Source organism: Scyliorhinus canicula, chromosome 5, assembly GCF_902713615.1.
Source record: "Scyliorhinus canicula chromosome 5, sScyCan1.1, whole genome shotgun sequence".
NCBI lineage: Eukaryota > Metazoa > Chordata > Chondrichthyes > Carcharhiniformes > Scyliorhinidae > Scyliorhinus > Scyliorhinus canicula.
In genome coordinates, this window is record NC_052150.1 from 95003221 (window position 1) to 95022089 (window position 18869).

At 42.7% G+C, this 18869-nt stretch overlaps 2 protein-coding genes across 5 annotated transcripts in view; one reads left to right on the plus strand and one right to left on the minus strand.

The window, feature by feature from the left end:
* Nucleotides 1–5350, plus strand: part of igf2bp3 (insulin-like growth factor 2 mRNA binding protein 3) — a 199928-nt gene extending 194578 nt beyond the window's left edge. For all 4 annotated transcript variants that reach the window (XM_038797406.1, XM_038797405.1, XM_038797407.1 and 1 more), the window contains one exon: nt 2883–5350. In XM_038797406.1, the coding sequence (XP_038653334.1) occupies nt 2883–2978 (96 nt within the window). In that variant the 3' untranslated portion in view covers nt 2979–5350. The remainder of the gene's footprint in view (nt 1–2882) is intronic.
* Nucleotides 5351–6319: 969 nt separating this feature from the next.
* On the minus strand, nt 6320–17408 carry malsu1 (mitochondrial assembly of ribosomal large subunit 1). The gene is made up of 4 exons (XM_038797412.1): nt 17081–17408; nt 14911–15092; nt 10532–10613; nt 6320–6957 (listed from the first exon to the last, which is right to left on the minus strand). The coding sequence occupies exons 1-4, from the start codon at nt 17373–17375 to the stop codon at nt 6728–6730; spliced, it is 789 nt and encodes a 262-aa protein (XP_038653340.1). The 5' UTR covers nt 17376–17408; the 3' UTR covers nt 6320–6727.
* Nucleotides 17409–18869: the final 1461 nt, after the last annotated feature.

Sequence of the window (18869 nt, forward strand, 5' to 3'; positions counted from 1 at the left end):
TGGGGGGGAGGAGAGGAGGAGGACCACCCCCCACACTTTTGCAGGCATCCATCCTTCGATATTGAAAAGGGAATTGTGGGTCGTACCATCCAATTTCGCTGTTGAATGTCGACAGCGAGCTGCTGGCAAATGTGTTGGCTTCGCGAAATGAGGAGTGCATCCTGGAATGGTAGGTGAGGATCACACTGGGTTTGTGATCCTCACCTGAAAGGGAGACATTTGTCGGCAAATGTGAGGAGGCTGCTCAATGATGTTTCCGGAGGGACGGGGTTTGAGGTAGCAATGGCAATGGACACGGCGGAGACCTGCCACTGGATGGAGTGGGAATATTTGTGTTTGAAGTGTTGGGGCAGTTCGGATTCAGGCAGGGGTTTGTGGATTGGGTCCGGTTACTATACAAGTCATCGGTCAAAAGTGTGTGGACGAGCCGGAAGATTTCTGGCTGCATCGCGGGACACGGCAGGGATGCCCGCCCTCCCCATTGCTCTTTGCCTTAGCAATAGAGCCACTGGCAATGGTGCTTAAAGCGTTGAGGGATTGGAAAAGGATTGTGTGTGAGGGGGGTGTGGGGGGGGGGGGGGGGGGGAAGACATTGAGCATAGGGTTTTGCTGTACGCAGGCGACCTGTTGTATATTTCGGACCCATTGGGGGTCACAAGGGGGATTTTGGAGGACTTTGGCCAGTGAGGTGTTTCCAATTGAGACCAGAATACAGGTTATGGGAGCAGCCGTTCAAGGTAGTGGGGGTGAGTTTCAGATACCTGGGCATCCAGGTGATGCGGGATTGGGCGCAGTTGCACAAATTTGACTTGGCTGGTGGAACAGATGAAGGAGGATTTTAAGAGGTATGATGTATTGTCGCTGACGGGACGGGTGCAGACAGTAAAGATGATGGTGCTGCCAAGGTTCCTGTTCATATTCTGATCCTCCTAAACTTTGTCCCAAAGACATTCTTTAAAAGGTCAACGCGTTGATCTCAGGGTTTGTATGGGTGGGGAAAATCCCGTGAGTCAAAAGGACTTTTATGGAGCAGGGTTGAGGAGAGGGGGTAAGCTGACATTGCCGAATATAAAGAACTACTACTGGACGCTGAACATCGCCATGGTTAGGAAATGGGTAGTGAGGGAGAGGCCAGTTTGGGAGCGGATGGAGGCAGCTTCTTGTGGGGGAAATGAGCTTGAGGGCATTGTTAACAGCGTTCTCGCCAGCCAGGCACTCCATGAGCCCAGTGGTGGTGTCGGTGTTGAGGGTGTGGGGGTAGTGGAGGTGGCATTTGGGACTGGAGTGTGCCTCATTGTGGGCACCGATCTGTGATAACCATAGGATGTACTAGGGTTTGGGGGGGGGGGGGGGGGGGGGGGGAAGAGGGGAAAGAGATGTGCTGAATTTTCCTGGGTTACCACCTTTTGGGGTTGCAAGACAAGGTTGTTGTCAAAAAAGGGAATGGGGAGGGAAAGGTGTCCACGGTCTACAAGGATGGATTGGGAGGGGGCCCAGGTGTGGGATGTAAAGCGGAAGAGGGAGGAGGAGCTGTGTAAGGAGGTGTGAGGCCGGGACGTGGACTGAGGCCCTGCGGAGGGTAAATGCATCCTTGTATGTGAGGCTAAGCCTCATTCAGTTTAAAGTACTTCACAGGGCACATATGACGGTAGAGAGGAAGAGCAGGTATTTTGAGGGGGTAGAGGACAGGTGTGCGCGGGGAGGCCTGCGAATCATGTCCACATGTTCCAGGCAGCATGGCAGCACAGTGGTTAGCACAGTTGCTTCACAGCTCCAGGGTCCCAGGTTCGATTCCCGGCTTGGGTCACTGTGCGGAATCTGCACGTTCTCCTCGCGTGTGTGGGTTTCCTCCGGATGCTCCGGTTTCTTCCCACAGTCCAAAGATGTGCAGGCTAGTTAGATTGGCCATAATAAATTACCCTTAGTGTCCAAAAAGGTTAGGCGGAGTTGCTGGGTTACGTAGGAGGCGCAAGCTGATGTAGGGTGCTCTTTCCAAGAGCCGGTGCAGACTCAATGGGCTGAATGGCCTCCTTCTACACTATAAATTCTATGATTCTATCTCCGAAGCTAAAGGGATTCTGGCAGGTGTTTGCAGACGCAATGTCTGAGGTAAAGGTGGCCCCGAGTCCAGAGGTATTAATAATCGGAGTGTCAGAAGACCCGGGAGTCCAGGGGGCGAGATAGATTGACATTTTGGCCTTTGCCTCCCTGTTAGCCAGGAGACAGATCTTTCTTGGATGGAGGGACTCTGAGCCGCCAAAAGTGGGGTGTGGGTTAGCGACCTAGCAGAATCCCTGAGGCTGGAGAAGGTCAAGTTCGTCCTGAGGGGGTTGGTTGATGGGTTCACTCGGCGATGTAAGCATTTTATTGACTTCAAGGATGATTGAAGAGTCAGCAAAGGGGAGGGGAGAATGAGAAGGGGGTTAAAATGGGGATGACAGAATGGGAGAAGGGGGGTGAGAGTGGGGAGCAGGAGGGGGGGGGGAGTGGGTGTTGGTTATTTAAAATGTATAATTTTGCTTCTACTTCGGTTTGTTTATATGAAAATGCCTGAGTAAAAGGGGATGGGATTGGGGGGCCGGGGTCGTTTTGAGACTCTTTATTTGGTTTGTATTTTTTTATTTATATATTTTTAAATGTTCAATAAAATTATTTTACAAAAATACAATACAACTAGGTGAATCTATATTTTTTACACTCCAAATAAATAATCTTTTGGTTAGGTGGAGGAATATGATGAAAGTTTTGAATATAATTCTGGTTGTCCAATATGTATGTTTATACATATTAGTTTAGCCTTGGCTTTGAATAAGACTTGAATGCAGTGCAAAATTTATGAAAATTGCTTACAAAAAAATAACTCTTCTCTCTTTGACATGTAGCTTGCTCAGCGAAAAATTCAAGACATTTTGATCCAAGTAAAAAGACAACAACAGAAAACAGTGCAGAGTGGACAGCCACAACCACGAAGAAAGTAAAAGGTTCAGGATTTCCAGTCTACCACAGAGACAGATGCCAGACCAAAGAGAGAGAGAGACTGTGTAATGACAGGTAGTCAAACCTGTCGCTAATAAAGAAGCATATGTTCCACCTTCCCCAGTCACCTTTTATTGAGGACTAGGCAACCTATGAACTCTGTCTTTGTGAGAATGTATTCTTTAGGCGTTCAAGAAGAAACCTTGTGAAACCCAGCTTTAAATAAGGCCCTTTCACTTCCCTTCTTTTGTTCGAATTTCAAAACTTTATATTGCCTTGTTAGCTTTCCCAAAATTCTTAGATCTGTTGGGTTTAATGAAGCTTTCTCTTCTGATTTTTCACTGATTACAAAAAGGCATTGCTCTTATAGTTCGAATCATTATAAAACCTTGAGATTTTTTTGGGGAGGGGCTAAGGGAGTTGGCAAGATTGAGGCATCTGTCCCAACATGCAAAATGGCTTTTTTAAATTGGGTTGTTTTACAAAGATTACTAGAATACTGCCATTAGAACCAAGGGAAGTGTTGAATGGTGTTGGCCAGGCATGAATTGATTATGCATTTTACTAAACTACCTCAGGCATTTAGTACCTCAATTGTTCCTTTTTTCTGCTTATTTTGTATACTTTATAAAAGTAATAGTCAAGCATTTTATTTTTTTAATAAAAAAAGTAAAATTTGATCAGCTAAAAGCCAGGAGCACTGCAGAGAAAAATACATTTGTAAATGTGTTGCTTCTAGCTGCTGGCTGATGGGAGTATTCGATAAATGATACTTACCTCAGTTTTCCTGAGGTCTACAACACCATCATTTGATCAAAATTCTGTGAATGTTTGAGACACCGAATGATGCCAATATATACTAATAGCAGCAATGCCATTTTTTTTCTTAAGATAGGATGAAAGTGTTTATTTCCTATTTTTGATTGATGGTACTTTTGGGAACAAAACAAGGAAGTGATGGCAAGAGGCTGGGGTTGGGGAAAGAGGCTGCAAAATGGATTAGCTTTTAGTATAACTGGGTAATTTTAAATGCATGGACCCTTGGTGCCTTTGACCATCACTGCATCTTGATGCATAATGACACAGTCAATTTGGACTTGGCCATTTTGTTCAAAGAGCAAGCTTCATCTTCAATTACTGGTAGAGCTATTAGATCTGTCTGGGTGCATTCTGGCAGACTTTGCTAGAGTGGACTCCGAATTTATTGAACCACACATTTTGATCACCATAATGGGGAGAAAAAAGTCAAATGCTGTTTGCTCATTCTAAAGTTGTTGAAAATAAGAGTTTACATATGCAGATACTGTCGTGGGCTACACAAAGTCATATGGGAGAGGCTGTTGTCAATACCATCTTTCCTCTAAGCTTGTTCAAAATGCAGCAGGGTTTATGCACATCCTACAGATAACCAGTATAGCAATAAATGCATTTATGGCCAGATTGACAGCGACAAATAAGTTTGTTGTTACTCCTCCCATCGAATGTAGTCTGAACAGAATAAGCTAAAATAATTAATTTGTGGTAAAGTTGAAATGCTCCAGTTAATTTCCTGAGTGCACCCAATTTCCATCTACCTCAGTGCTTTAAATGAAGGCAGTGCATATTAAGTGCATAAACACTGCTGTGTGTGGTCTGAGCAGAGCCATGCTATTACCTCTGAACCTTTTTGTGATTTTTTTTTTTGTGCATGAGATGATCAGAATCATCATGCTGCACTGAAATAGAGGGGCACAACTTGGCAAAACAATTTACTTCATCAATTTTTGATCTACCTCTTAGATACATTTGAATTAGAGGCATTTCTGCATAGGATAGATAATTTTTTTCCCAAAGATCATTTTTTTTGTACAGATTAGACAATTTAAAAATGGTCTGGTGTGTTTTGCCTACATATATTCATTACTAATTAAAAATTCTCCAAGCTTATGTTGTAGCTTTAGCAAATGGATTAATTCTCATTCTTTTGACAGAGTGACGTTTCCATGTAGAATTAGAAATGTTTTCTTACATTGATAAAATTACTGAACTACAGACGGTCATTGAATAGCTTAAATGAATTGACGTGAGGCTGAAAGGTCAGAGCCCACTTTTTTTTTGTTGCAAGTAACATTTGATAAATTGATATACCATATTCTTTGGTTTAATTGCTGCATTTACATTGCCTGATCTGCTGCTGTTGTATCATTAATTTTCTGGTTTATATAGCAAGATTGGTAATTTGAAAATACTGACATTTAGTTGAAGGTAGTTCTGTAAATGGAAGTGATACCAACAAAAAATAATTTGGCTCACTTCCCTTTCATTTAAATACTGTGCCCCAATGCAGCCCCACTTGTCAAATGCCTCTGTATGAAATAAAAGAATTTAGCTCCTATGTGATTATGTCTGTCTTCAAGATGTTGAGCACAATTCCATTTTCTTTTGCTGCAATAGTTGTACAATAGAGGGCACTTTCATTCCTGTCGTTTGGCAGTTGTTCATAAGCACATGTCAAACATTAACACAATTTCATGAATAACCCTATGATGCAATTAATATTCATGGCAGAGGCAAACACATTAATAGCCACTCGTTTTGACAGCTACACGTGAAAGATGCATCAAAATTCAGAAAATATTTAGTTTTTAAAGACTAGCCAATTTTCAACAAACTTTTCTCACTGCAACTTTTATGTAGCATGGTAGCACAGTGATTAGCACTGTTGCTTCAAAGCTCCAGGGTCCCAGGTTCGATTCCCGGCTTGGGTCACTGTCTGTGCAGAGTCTGCTCGTTCTCCCCGTGTCTGAGTGGGTTTCCTCCGGGTGCTCGGGTTTCAAGCCACAAGCCCCGAAAGACGTGCTGTTGGGTGAATTGGACATTCTGAATTCTCCCTCAGTGTACCCAAATAGGCACTGGAGTGTGGCGACTAGGGGATTTTCACAGTAACTTCATTGCAGTGTTAATGTAAGCCTACTTGTGACAATAAAGATTATAATTATTATTAGTTTTTAACACCATAAAACAGCAATATATTACACATAGGTTATCTCTCTCTTTAGGATCTTTAGAGCATGGGGTCAGAATTTACTTGTCATTTTCAAGATCGTTAGCTGATGTGCAAAAACACATCTTAAAAGAAAATTCATCTTTTTGTAGTCTTTGTACAGTTTGTTAATTGTTTAGAAATTTCATGAATTATTTTAAAAATTGTTTATTCTCAAATGTTCCAAAATATCAATTCCATTTAAAAGATAATTGGCTGATGCAAGCTTTGAATGTAGGAAGAAGCAATGTAGACTACCATTTCAACAGGTTCAATAAATTAATTTAGTTTATGCTCCCACACATTCACATATGTCAAACGTGATGTTAAAAATACCGGTTTGGCTTTTTATTTCTAACAGAATCTTCAGTTCCTTTTGGTAGATTCACTTGTATATATTGCGACTTTATTATTCAGGTTCAAAACATGGCTTGTGCATTTCAATTTCTAGTTTACAATAAACCTTCTGACTCTGAACCTGCCATGTTGTTAGTTCCTACATAAACACACTCGACACCAAGGAACAATGTAAAGCACACCTAACCACAATGTGGCTACATTGGTTTCATCTGTGAAATGCAGGTATTTTAATCAGAACATCAACTGTACAATTTTAATTTCTCCAAACTGGAGTTTGTTCAATAGAACTACTTTCTGTACCTTATACTTAATGTAACCAATCCCCTTTCCTGTACTCACTCATTATTTTAGATGAGCTGTTATTCCTAATTAACTAGTATGTGTAATTTTATTTTCAATATCATGTGAATCCCTCCAAAGCTGTCCTTTGAAATCACTTTTTTGGTCCATGTCACCAGTTGGTCCATATACAAAATCTGTTGGAAGAATTTCTGGGGGTATCTTAGCAACCTGATCATCATAGGAACGCAAGGTCCAAAGCTTCTCCAGTTCATAGACTTTCCTTGTTTCAGGTAGCATGAAATGCACTACAATGTTACCTTGAGAGAGAGAGAGAAAAACAATTTGACAATCACAGCAGATAAACAAATGCCTGTTCAAAACCATTTGATTATACGTTACTCAATGATCAACCACAATCGATCAAAATTGTGCATTTCAGTATGTTTATTACGGTTTTACACTTTTGTAAACCCTCAACAAAATTACAGAAATGATATCACAGTAAACAGAGAAAAACTGCTCATCATACATAAAAATAGAGGGGTACATGCGAACAGTAACTACATGGCTTCAACCTGTTTCACCCTTGTAGGCATGATAAAATGGGGCACACTTTTCCAGGCCATGGCTGCTTGCATTTACTGACAGTCCAGGATACATTTTCCACACCATGCTTGGGTACACCACATGACCTATATCCCAGTCAGTCCTGCACCTATCGAACCATGGGGCTGGTTTAGCACAAGGCTAAATAACTGGGTTTTAACGGAGACCATGGCAGGCCAACAGCGAGGGTTCAATTCCTGTACCAGCCTCCCCGAACAGGTGCTGGAATGTGACAACTAGGGGCTTTTCACAGTAACTTCATTTGAAGCCTACTTGTGACAAGTGATTTTCATTTCATTTTTCAATTCAACCACATTCAGGCCAGTGTATTGCCAGCATTTACACCAATTTTATAAAGGAATGATTGCACCATCCCCAACTGGGCAATCCCATCACCAAAGACAAGAATGGTCAATGAGGACTTAACTAATCCTACCATCCAACTCCACCCCAACCATTCAGCCATCACTCCACCTTGGTTCCACGCATCATTATATGCAAGATAAATGGTGTCAAAAAAGCGCACTCCCATAATCACAAGTATTGTAACAAATAATGACAAAAAAGGAGTAAAACTGCACAGACCATGATTCACACAGTCGGCCCAATATGATTTTTGCTGGCACCAAATAACAGGCTACTCTCGCCCACGTACTCACATCTTGCACGCAAATAATAATCAACAGAATCACAAGGGAGTGACGTCCAGGATAATGACACCATCTATGTTGCTCGAGATGGCCAAAGTCAAGACTGGATCAACGAACACTCCTCAGCATCTCTCAAGGATTTCCACAAACAAAATATCTTCACTTCCACCATGCCATTACTCCAATGCCCAAATAACCTACAGCCCAACCTCCAACCCTCACAATGAGCATGAAGGATAGGATAATATAGAGCCAGTGATCGGGGGGCCCAACTGACCTCAGATCTCAAACCAGATGCATTGTGTTCTGTCAAACCTGATGCACCCACTCTCCAAATCAAGATTACTAAAGCATAGCAGCCAATTTTCACTCGCCAGTGATGGGGCTCATGGACATACCTTGTCTGTCCCTTACCTCCCGAACCTGTCAAGATAGATGACCCACCATGCAACAGGATCTCAGCGACTCTAAGGTGGACCTAATATCAGGGAAAGTGCTCTTTTTGAATGCAGGAACTCTCTAGTGTGCCTCCATAATTCTCCCAAGGATGCCAAGCAAATTCTCAAAGTGAACTCTAAAGACCTGCACCACAGATTCAAGGTTCTCATCCAGAACAATATTCTCAATGGTGGCCATCATTGAATACACACAGCAGTGCTGAGTCAAAAGCTCACAACAATGCCACTGCAAGCTGGGCCCAACCGCAGCACACTCAAACCCTCACGGTCAAAGGAGGATTCTCTCATTTATCTTGGCTCTTCGCAAAGCACCACAGAATCCTCCAGGGACATAGCGCAAGACATAAAGCCCAAGAAAATACAAATATTAAGTGTGCGCCAGGATACAATCAAGGATTACAAGATCAACTGAGCCAGAGCTCTCAAAAATGCTGTCGTTCCTGTGCTCACATCACATAACCCCCCCCCCCTCAAAAAATTATACCTTTTTGTACAATCATAAAAGTTTCCCAGCTGTATTTTGTGGTCTACACCCCCAAATAAACACTACCAATCATAGTTTATAATGGAAGGCTGGAATTGTATGTTCAGTTTCCAGCTCCTTTCCTTAAAATTATCCAGCAGCCGAGGGATGAATTTTCCTGCCCTCTGGTGGAATGTAACTCTTAGCATAATCATTAAGTTGGTGTACCTGCATTAAGAGTCCAAAGAAGGAAAGACAATTCGAACTGACGATCTGAGATAAACTAAGCAGATGCACGGGATTAACCTCGGGAACTCCCTGGTTCCATCCCTGGCTAATATCACATGGTGTAGACAACGAAGTGGCCAGTTCATGGGCACATAGCTTAAACCAAACCTGTAATTCATCCATCCTATAAACTGCCACCATTGAACCCCTTCAGCACAGAACATTGGAATTACTTCCAGGGCTGGTTTAGCTCACTTGGCGAGACAGCTGGTTTGTGATGCAGAGCAAGATCAGCAGCGCGGATTCAACTCCTGTACCGACTGAGGTTCTTCATGTAGGTCCTGTCTTCTCAACCTTGCCCATCACCTGAGGTGAGATGATCCTCAAGTTAAAGCACCACCAGTCAGCCCCCCCTCAAAGGGGAAAGCAGCCTATGGTCATCTGGGACTATGGCGACTTTACCTACCTTGTCTATTTTGCATAATCTCTGCCCAAAGCCTGGGTTGAGCCCACACAGCACTACTGATCTACATATTCTGTTCAATTCATATATCAATATCCAAACTAAGTGGCAGTGGCTGTTTAGCACAGGGCTAAATCGCTGGCTTTGAAAGCAGACCAAGCAGGCCAGCAACACGGGACGATTCCTTAACAGCCTCCCCGAATAGGCGCCGGAATATGGCGACTAGGGGCTTTTCACAGTAACTTCATTTGAAGCCTACTCGTGACAATAAGCGATTTTCATTCATTTTTCAGTGTTAATTTTTGTGTTATGTTTCAGTTCTGTGTTCTAGTGATATTAAGAGGTGTAATTTATTAACTTGAGCCTCCTCCGCCAGTTGATAAAATCATAGCTGATCTGATTTGTGGCCTAAATTCCACTTCCCTGTCTGCTTCCCCATAACATATGACTCCCTTGATGATCAAAAATCTAAGTCAACTTGAATATATTCAGCGGCCTGGCCTCCACTGCTCTCAGTCGGTTGGGGGGGAAGGGGGGGGGGGGGGGGGGGGGTAGATTTCCAGACTAACACCCCTCAAAGAAAAAAAAAATCCTCATCTTAAACGAGAGACCCCCAATTCTTAAACTCCCCCACAATTGAACATTCACCCCGTTAAGGTTCCTCAAGATTTTGAAAAGGATTTTCCAATCCTGCTCACCACAGAAATTGTCGCAGGCAAGGTGGAAAATTTGATGGAGCAGCAAAAGGTCCATTGACTTCAGGTGGGAATTTCCATCCTTTTTGTTTCAATAAGATTATCTCTCTTTCTAAACACCAATGGATACAAGATTAACGTTTCCTTATAAGATAACCCATTCACCCCAGGAACCAGTCCAAATCTTCTCTGAACTAAAACACAGATGCAAATTGACCTGCTGAGTGTTTTCAGAATTATCTGGGGATATTCAGATTTTTCCCATCTGTTAGTGTTTTGCTTTTGCCAATTAACCAAAATGTTTTGTTATAGATTTTATTGAACTTACCAAAATCTATGCACTTCCAATCATCTGTATCTTTCCCTTCAATGTGGACATGAGCAGTCTGTCCTCCTTTCAAGTGTTTATGCTGCAGAATAAATCAGTAAATATTGACAGTGCTAATTTAAGTTCAGTAATTTCACTGACCTTAAGATGGTCAGTTCTATACAAGAAAAATTACTCAAAATGTAATCTTGCTCTTCATGATATATATTAATAACCTAGACATTGGCCCACTATTTTAAATTTTAAAATGTGCAGATGATACAAAATTTGGAAGCTTTATGAACTGAGGAGCATAGCGTAGAACTTCAAACAGTCAGAGACAAGTTGGCAGAGTGGGCAGACAAATGGCAGATGAAGGTCAATGCAGCGAAATGTGATTTGTTTTGGTTGGAAGAACGAGGAGAGAGAATATGAAATAAAAGGTACAATTCTAAAGGGGGTATTCTTCAGAGGGACCTAGGCGTTTATATATTGTAGCCACCTGAGATGGCCACTAACGAACACAAAATGGAAGACTGCAAAGAATGCAGGGAAAACGAACATGTTGAAAAGCAAACAGCTTGCAGAGCAATTATGTATTGGGACAACTGCAGAAACCGGTTTCTGACTGCTGCAGAGACCAGGCAGCGCTGTGAAAGAGAAGTCGTTAGCATACTAATGAGGTGATACCGGGCAAGTCCCAGATACAATGGACACAAATTAAGTATCAATCGATACATTCTATAGGAGACCAGACCCAGAGAAGCCCAGGACAATAAGTCCTAAGAACCGCCCCAGCAACCAAGGAACGGCCCTATGATTGGGAGGTTCAAAACATATCGATTTGGAAGAGGCCCAATCGATCCCAAGCAGGTAAGGGAGTCCGCCCAAAGGGGCGCGGACCCCCTGGGACCTATAAAAGAAAGGTCCCACATATGGTTCAGTCTCCTGTCTCCGGCCTCCGGCACCAGCCTTGCCAACTGATAGCGATTCAAAGCCTGCAGACCAGAACAGAACAAAGGCCTTGTTCCCTGACCTCGCAGTTCCTTCTTAGCTAAGTATTAGTTGTTTATTGGTAGAAGTTTAATCTTTAGCGTGTGCATGAGTGTTATTATAATTGTGTTATAATAAACTCTAATTGTTTTGGACTTACTAATTGGTGTACAGCTTTATTGCTTTGAACTTCACCTTGAAACTTGTGGCGGTATCTTAACGGCACCTGGCGACTCCAGAGCTTAGAACGAGAAACAGAGCCAAAGCGAGTGTTAAGCACACTCACCCAGAACGACCAACAATATGTACAAGTCATTGAAGGTAGCAGGACAGGTTGAGAGCACTGTTAATAAAGCGTACAATATCCTGGGCTTCATTAACAAGGGAATAAGAGTACAAGGGCAAGGAGGTTCTGCTGAATAAGGCACGAGTGTGGCTTCAGCTGGAATGTTACATCCAGTTCTGAAATAGGATTATGAAAGCATTGGAGAGAGTGCAGAAAAGATTCATAAGAATGGTTTCAGGGATGGGGAATTTTAGTTATGATGAGAGTTTGGAGAATTTGGGACTGTTTTCCTTGGAGAGGAGATTTGATTGAGTTAGGCAAAATCAGGAGGGTTCTGGACAGAGAAAATGGGGAGAAATTGTTCCCAGTTAAGAACGAGAACAAGAGGGCAGAGATTTAAAGTAATTGGCAAAAGCGACCTGAAAAACGCTTTCGTGAAGTAAGAGACTGCTATCTGGAACGCACAGTGTAGGTTCAATTGAGGCATTCAAAAGGAAATTGGACTAAAAAGGAAGAATGTGCCGGGGAATGGGAGAAGGCTGGGGAATGGCACTATGTGAATTGCTTATTCAGAGAGCCGGTGCAGACATGATGGGCGAAATGGCCTTCTCCTGCGCTTTAAGAATTGTGATTCTGATTCCAAAACAGCAGCATGTAGGAACTGCTACATGTTAAGCCAGAATCGTATTTATCTAAAATTGCTAGTTATTCAAAACAATTCAGTTTATGTGAGCATGGTAGCACAGTGGGTAGCACTGTTGCTTCACAGCTCCAGGGTCCAAGGTTCAATTCCCAACTTGGGTCACTGTCTGTGTGGAGTCTGCACGTTCTCCCAGTGTCTGCGTGGGTTTCCTCTCAAGTCGCAAAAGACGTGCTGTTAGGTAATTTGGACATTCTGAATTCTCCCTCTGTGTACCCGAACAGGCACCGGAATGTGGCGACTAGGGGCTTTTCACAATAACTTCATTGCAGTGTTAATGTAAGCCTACTTGTGACAATAAAGATTATTAATTAAAGTGTTTTGGGATATTTCGAACATTGTTAGACACTTTTGTAATATTTTTTGTTTTGATATTTGTGTGTGCCCTTTAACTCCCCTGTTAACTCCATGAATATGATACATTTAATTCTCCCCAATTTCCACTGTTCCATTGAAGCTCACAGTAAACTTGAAGATCAGCATAATTTTTATTACTGACTTCACAGCATTCCAGACTCAACACAAATCAACAAATGTGGATCATTACCTCTTCCTCCTGTCCCGCTTTCTTTGGATGACAGCTATAGGTGGTGATTTTGCTATTCCAATTTACATCACCTCTGGATCCATCTTTTGTTTCTTCACTTCCAAATACACAACCTCTACCACCTACAGGACAAGGGCCGCAGATGCATGGGAACACCACCACATGGAAGTTCCCACACCCCAAGCCACTTGGAAATATATCGCTGTTCCTTCACTGTCATTGGATCAAACTACCTAACAGCACTGCGATTGTACCTACACCGCATGGACTGCAGAAGTTCAAGAAGGCAGCTCATCACCTTCTCAAAGGGAATGAAGGGTGGGCAATAAATGCTGGCCTAGTCAATAACTTCTAAATACCATGAATGATTTTTTTTAAAGTACCCCATTCCTATCTATTTTTGCATCATTATTTATTTGGTCATTTAATGAGGCCACCCCCTTCAGTCCTCAGTTACACACCAGCTTCCAGAGTTGAGGTGAAGCAGAAACCACTGGGCTATGATACTAAAGGTGGTGTGTAAACTTTACTTTAAAAATGGTAACTTTAGAAGTCCCCTCAAATTTCAATGCTCAACAAAACTGTTTCTTCAAATGTGTCAGTTCATTGAACCAAGATGGAGGAGATGGGGATTTGATCATTTTAACCAAACTTATACAGAACTATTTCCATCAAAAGTCAGTTACATAAAGTATTCCTTTTATTTTTTAAATTTAGTGTACCCAATTCATTTTTTCCAATTAAGGGGCAATTTGCTGTGGCCAATCCACCCAACCTGCACATCTTTGGGTTTGGGGGCGAAACCCATGCAGACACATGGAGAATGTGCAAACTTCACACGGACAGTGACCCAGAGCCGGGATCGAACCTGGGACCTCGGCGCGTGAGGCATCAATGTTAACCACTGTGCTGTCCCGACATAAAGTATTCCTTAGCACCACATTTTAAATTTGCCGCAAAACATTATTCCTCTCTTCTGGTGTACTCAGCTACTAGAAATTGTACAATCTTTCCCTAAGGTCTCAATCTAATATAGTTTGTATCTTCTCAACAAAAAAAATCCAGTCCCATTTTTTAGTGCTTGTATAACCTTACTGAATAGATGACCAACACAGGCATTGGAAACGTTGTTTTCCTTGACTCACTCATATGACAAACATATAACCTAAGGCCACACGCAGGGCACTGCATCTCCAGAGTACATTTAATTCACCACCATTAATTCATAACACTGCAGGGCAGCATGTGGTGCAGTGGTTAGCACAGGCACTGTGACTCTGAGGACCCGGGTTCGACTCCCGGCCCTGGGTCACTGTCCGTGTGGAGTTTGCACATTCTTCCCATGTGTGCGTTTCACCCCACAACCCAAAGCTGTGCAGGTTAGGTGGATTGGCCATGCTAAATATCCCCTTAATTGGGTAAAAAATGATTGGGTACTCTAAATTTATATTTTAAAAAATCATAACACTGCATGTCATGGTGCTTGCGAGATCAAGTGTATATTAAATATCCTGTGTACTGCATAAACTTTTAATAAATATGAATGATCAAGACCGTTATCTAATCCTAGAATTCAGACTGGAGTTATTACATTGCACAGCAAATTTTAGTGCATTCCCTGCAAATGAAATAAATAATTTGCAAAATATATTCAGTTTTTTAAAAACTTTATTTTTAATTTTTTTTGTCCATGAAATTAAAAATTAGGTTTGCCTTCTAGGTCTCATACAATAGCCTGAATATTACAGGAAGTGAGCTTTCATTGATCTACATTTCCAATCATAAAACAAGCTTAAGATGTGGGCTTGAGCTTTTGGCTATTATAATTAGCAAGCGAACTCGCAAAATTTCATTCACACAAATACAACACTTACCACTTTGACTGCATACTGTGCCATTGCTTGTAAATGCCTTGCAGAAGTTCCACCCACAATGATAAAATAATCACTGTACTTTATTTCCATGGGCAATTTAATAACACATATCTCCTTGGCATTCTCCTGGCGTAACAAAGCCACCAAAACATCAATGTTAAAAACTGGCTGGTAAATAGGACCTAATGGAAAGCAAGTTGCACTTGTTTAGTCTAGTACATGTTACATCCTGGAAACACTGCTTGGAAATAGCATAATCAACTTAGAATTTATTAAATGCTTTCACAAACACTGTATATTAAAGCATAATCAAAACTCAGCAAAGCTGCTGACCGAGAAGATCGAGCAAAGGCAAATCACAGAGTGCCAACTTCCACCTCTGATATATTCTCCATCTCAAACCCTCTGCTACTCAAACTTTCAACTATGCCTTTTATCACCTCCAGATTTGATCAATTCAGTGTCCTTTATCTAACCTTCCCTTTCCTACCCTCCAGAAACTTTGGCTCACCCAGAAATCTGCCGTTATACTAACCTGTACCAAGTTCTGAAAAAAATCATATTGGACCAAAGTTTCTCCACTGATGCTGGCAAACCTTAAAAAAATTTTTTTTAAAGAGTATCCAATTTTTTTTCCCCAATTAAGTGGTAATTTATTGTGTCCAATCCACCTACCCTGCACATCCTTTTTGGAATGTGGGGTGAGATTCACACAGACATGGGCAGAATGTGCAAACACCACACGAACAAGGGTCCTCAGCGCCGTGACACATCAGTGCTAACCACTGTGCTGCCCTATTTGTTTTTATTTCTGTACCAAGTCCTGTTCATCCAATCCAATTTAAAATTCTCATCCTTGTGTTTTTAAATCTCTTTGGGGTCTCATTGACCTGACGTCTGTAAACTCAATCGACAACCCTCCAAGAACTCATGTTCTTTCAACTCTCGTTACTTGCATCTACCCCGTTTGCTCTACTATTAAGAGCTGGCAGCCGTTTAGATCTTAAGCTCTGGATTCACTTCCTCAACCTCACTACCTTTAGGATGCTCCTTAAACCTATACCTCTTCAACCAACTTTTCAGTCCTCTCATCTAACGTCTTCTTTTATGTCACGGTGTCAACATTTATCTGATTACACTTCTATGATGTGCCTTGAGACATTTTTATAAGTTGAAGACATATATAGTTGTTATACATTTGCTATCCCTATGACGATTTTCACATTCTGCTTCCTATTTTTTCTATTGTCCCATGGAAATATCCAAGTACCACTCACACAGTTCACTGATCTGTTTTCCACTTAAGCACTTTATTAATCATACCATTTGCCAATTGTGTTCGTGTCCTGCTTTTTCCTTTGTTGTTTCCTTTTAAACATTATCGTTTTGTTAACATTTTACAGTTTGATAAAGAACAAATAAGTGGTCATATTTTTAGTCTTTTCCATAATAAACTCAAATGTTAGACTAGCAACCTAACAGCAATTCTAATTACAACCTTTCACATCAGATTCCTAAATTTGCAGGCTCATAGTCTGTCTTATTGAAAACAGTAAGAAGTCTTACAACACCAGGTTAAAGTCCAACAGGTTTGTTTGGAATCACTAGCTTTCCGAGCGCAGCTCCTTCATTAGGTGAGACACACAGCTGTATTCTTGTTCCAGTGCAGCTCCTTCCTCAGGTGAGACCCAAACCTTCCTCAGGTGAGACCCACCTGAGGAAGGAGTTACCGCTCCAAAAACTAGTGATTCCAAACAAGCCTGTTGGACTTTAACCTGGTGTTGTAAGACTTCTTACTGTGCTCACCCCAGTCCAACGCTGGCATTTCCACACCATTGCTATTATTGAAAATAGGTGAAAGATTAGCTGGAGGATTAAAGACATCTTGCATATGCAGCCACCTGAGAATGATCAGTAAGGGAGCGAACAGCCAGTCATGGGCTGTAATTTCCGAGCTCCAAGAGCGTGTGTGGAGTGCCCCAAAGGTGCGCTGGGGAAGCCCTCTGGGAACTTACAGGTATACATTTGTATGGCAATTGCACCGTGAACCATCCGAAAATGCTGCCGACCTAAATCGCAAACATTGGGTGGTTCCGCCAGGGTTACACCAATAGTTACTCAGACCGACTCCCACTCCACCACCAAGGACTTGACAATGAATGCAGTTTACCCAGATCAGCAGCCGCGCTGCTCTCCCAGTGTCCGCTGACGCTACAGCTGCTATGCCGAGGGCCTCGCGCCGAGCGAGCCCGGGCGTCCGGACGGAGCAGCGCGAGCTGAGCCCGGGAGACTGGCCGGAGCAGCGCGAGCTGAGCCCGGGCGTCCGGACGGAGCAGCGCGAGCCGAGCCCGGGAGACTGGCCGGAGCAGCGCGCTCTGTGCAATGCAGCGAGCGTGTGCTGCAAGAGCCGGGATCATCTTCCTCATCGCCCCGCAGCCTGTAAAACACAAGAAACCATCCACCATCTGCACCGCAGGAAATATATAGCAACCCCACAGGAAATACCGCACAGGCTGCAGACAAGAAATTCAATCCGACTGGTAAACACGGCGAGTAACAACGGTTCCCACATGAATTGTTAGCGTCCCACTTAGTTGTTACCATTGAGGGCCTGTGAGTGAAATTTAAAAGAATAATAAGTCGAGTAGGTTGAAAACACATTTAAGAAGCAGAATTTATTTTTAAGAACAGCATACTAAACAGAAAGAAGTTTTTTTTTACACATGGGATATGGGTGTTATGAGCAGATTCAGCAAGTATTGTCCACCTCTAACTATCCTGGAGAAAGTGGTGAACCGTCTTCTGGAATACAGCCGTGTGCCTTACTGGAACAAGAATTAACTCTGAAACAAACTCCTCATACTGTAATATTTTTTAAATAAATGTTTTTATTAAGGATTTTTGATATTAAACAAAACAAAGGTAAGCGTGAACAACATTGAGAAAAAAACACTTCCGGGAAGAACCTGCTCATTCGGGTTCCCGTTAAGTGAGTTCTGTGTTTAGGCTTAGCAAGTGGAGGTGGAGTTGCCCTATGCAATGCTTTGCTCCAGAGTCCCCGCCTTTATTCAATCCCCAAGTCCTCCTCCCTCTTTTTTCTTGTCTGGTGCAGTTGTGTGTTATCCCTCCCCAGGGGTCACGCATAGATGTCACGACAGTTCCCGTTTGCTAAGATGTCTGCATCCAGTAGGTCTTCTAACAAGAACTTGTGGTGAGCCACGTATGGCTGTTGTATATATTATTGTATTTACTCACTGTTACTGTTGTTGTGTTGATGTTGTTGTTGGCTCCGCCCCTCTGAGAAGGTATATAACCCATCGATCCGGGACAGCCTCTCAGTGCGGGAGGAGCTACTGGTGGGCGCATTCTAGCTGATTAAAACCGCAGTTCTTGTTAACTACCGTTTCGACTGGATTGATTGGTATCAATTTAGTCAGCCGACACAGGCGTGCCTCATTCCTGCGCCGCGTGGCAGCCATCCAGCTCCGGAGGACCATGCTGTTACTTCTGCAGTCAGGGCCAGCACCCCAGCACGACAGAGGTTGAGGTGGCGACCTGAGAGGTCTACAAAATTATGAAGGGCATAGACAGAGTGGATAGTCAGAGGCTTTTCCCCAGGGTAGAGGGGTCAATTGCCAAGGGGCTTAGGGTTAAGGTGCAAGGGGAAAGGTTTAGAGTAGATGTACGAGGCAAGTTTTTTACACAGAGGGTAGTGGGTGCCTGGAACTCGCTGCCGGAGGAGATGGTGGAAGCAGGGACGATAGTGACATTTAAGGGGCATCTTGACAAATACATGAATAGGATGGGAATAGAGGGATACGGACCCCGGAAGTGTAGAAGATTGTAGTTTAGTCGGGCAGCATGGTCAGCACGGGCTTGGAGGGCCGAAGGGCCTGTTCCTGTGCTGTACTTTTCTTTGTTCTTTGTTTTGTTCTTTCTTCAGGCAGCGTTGCCCGGCT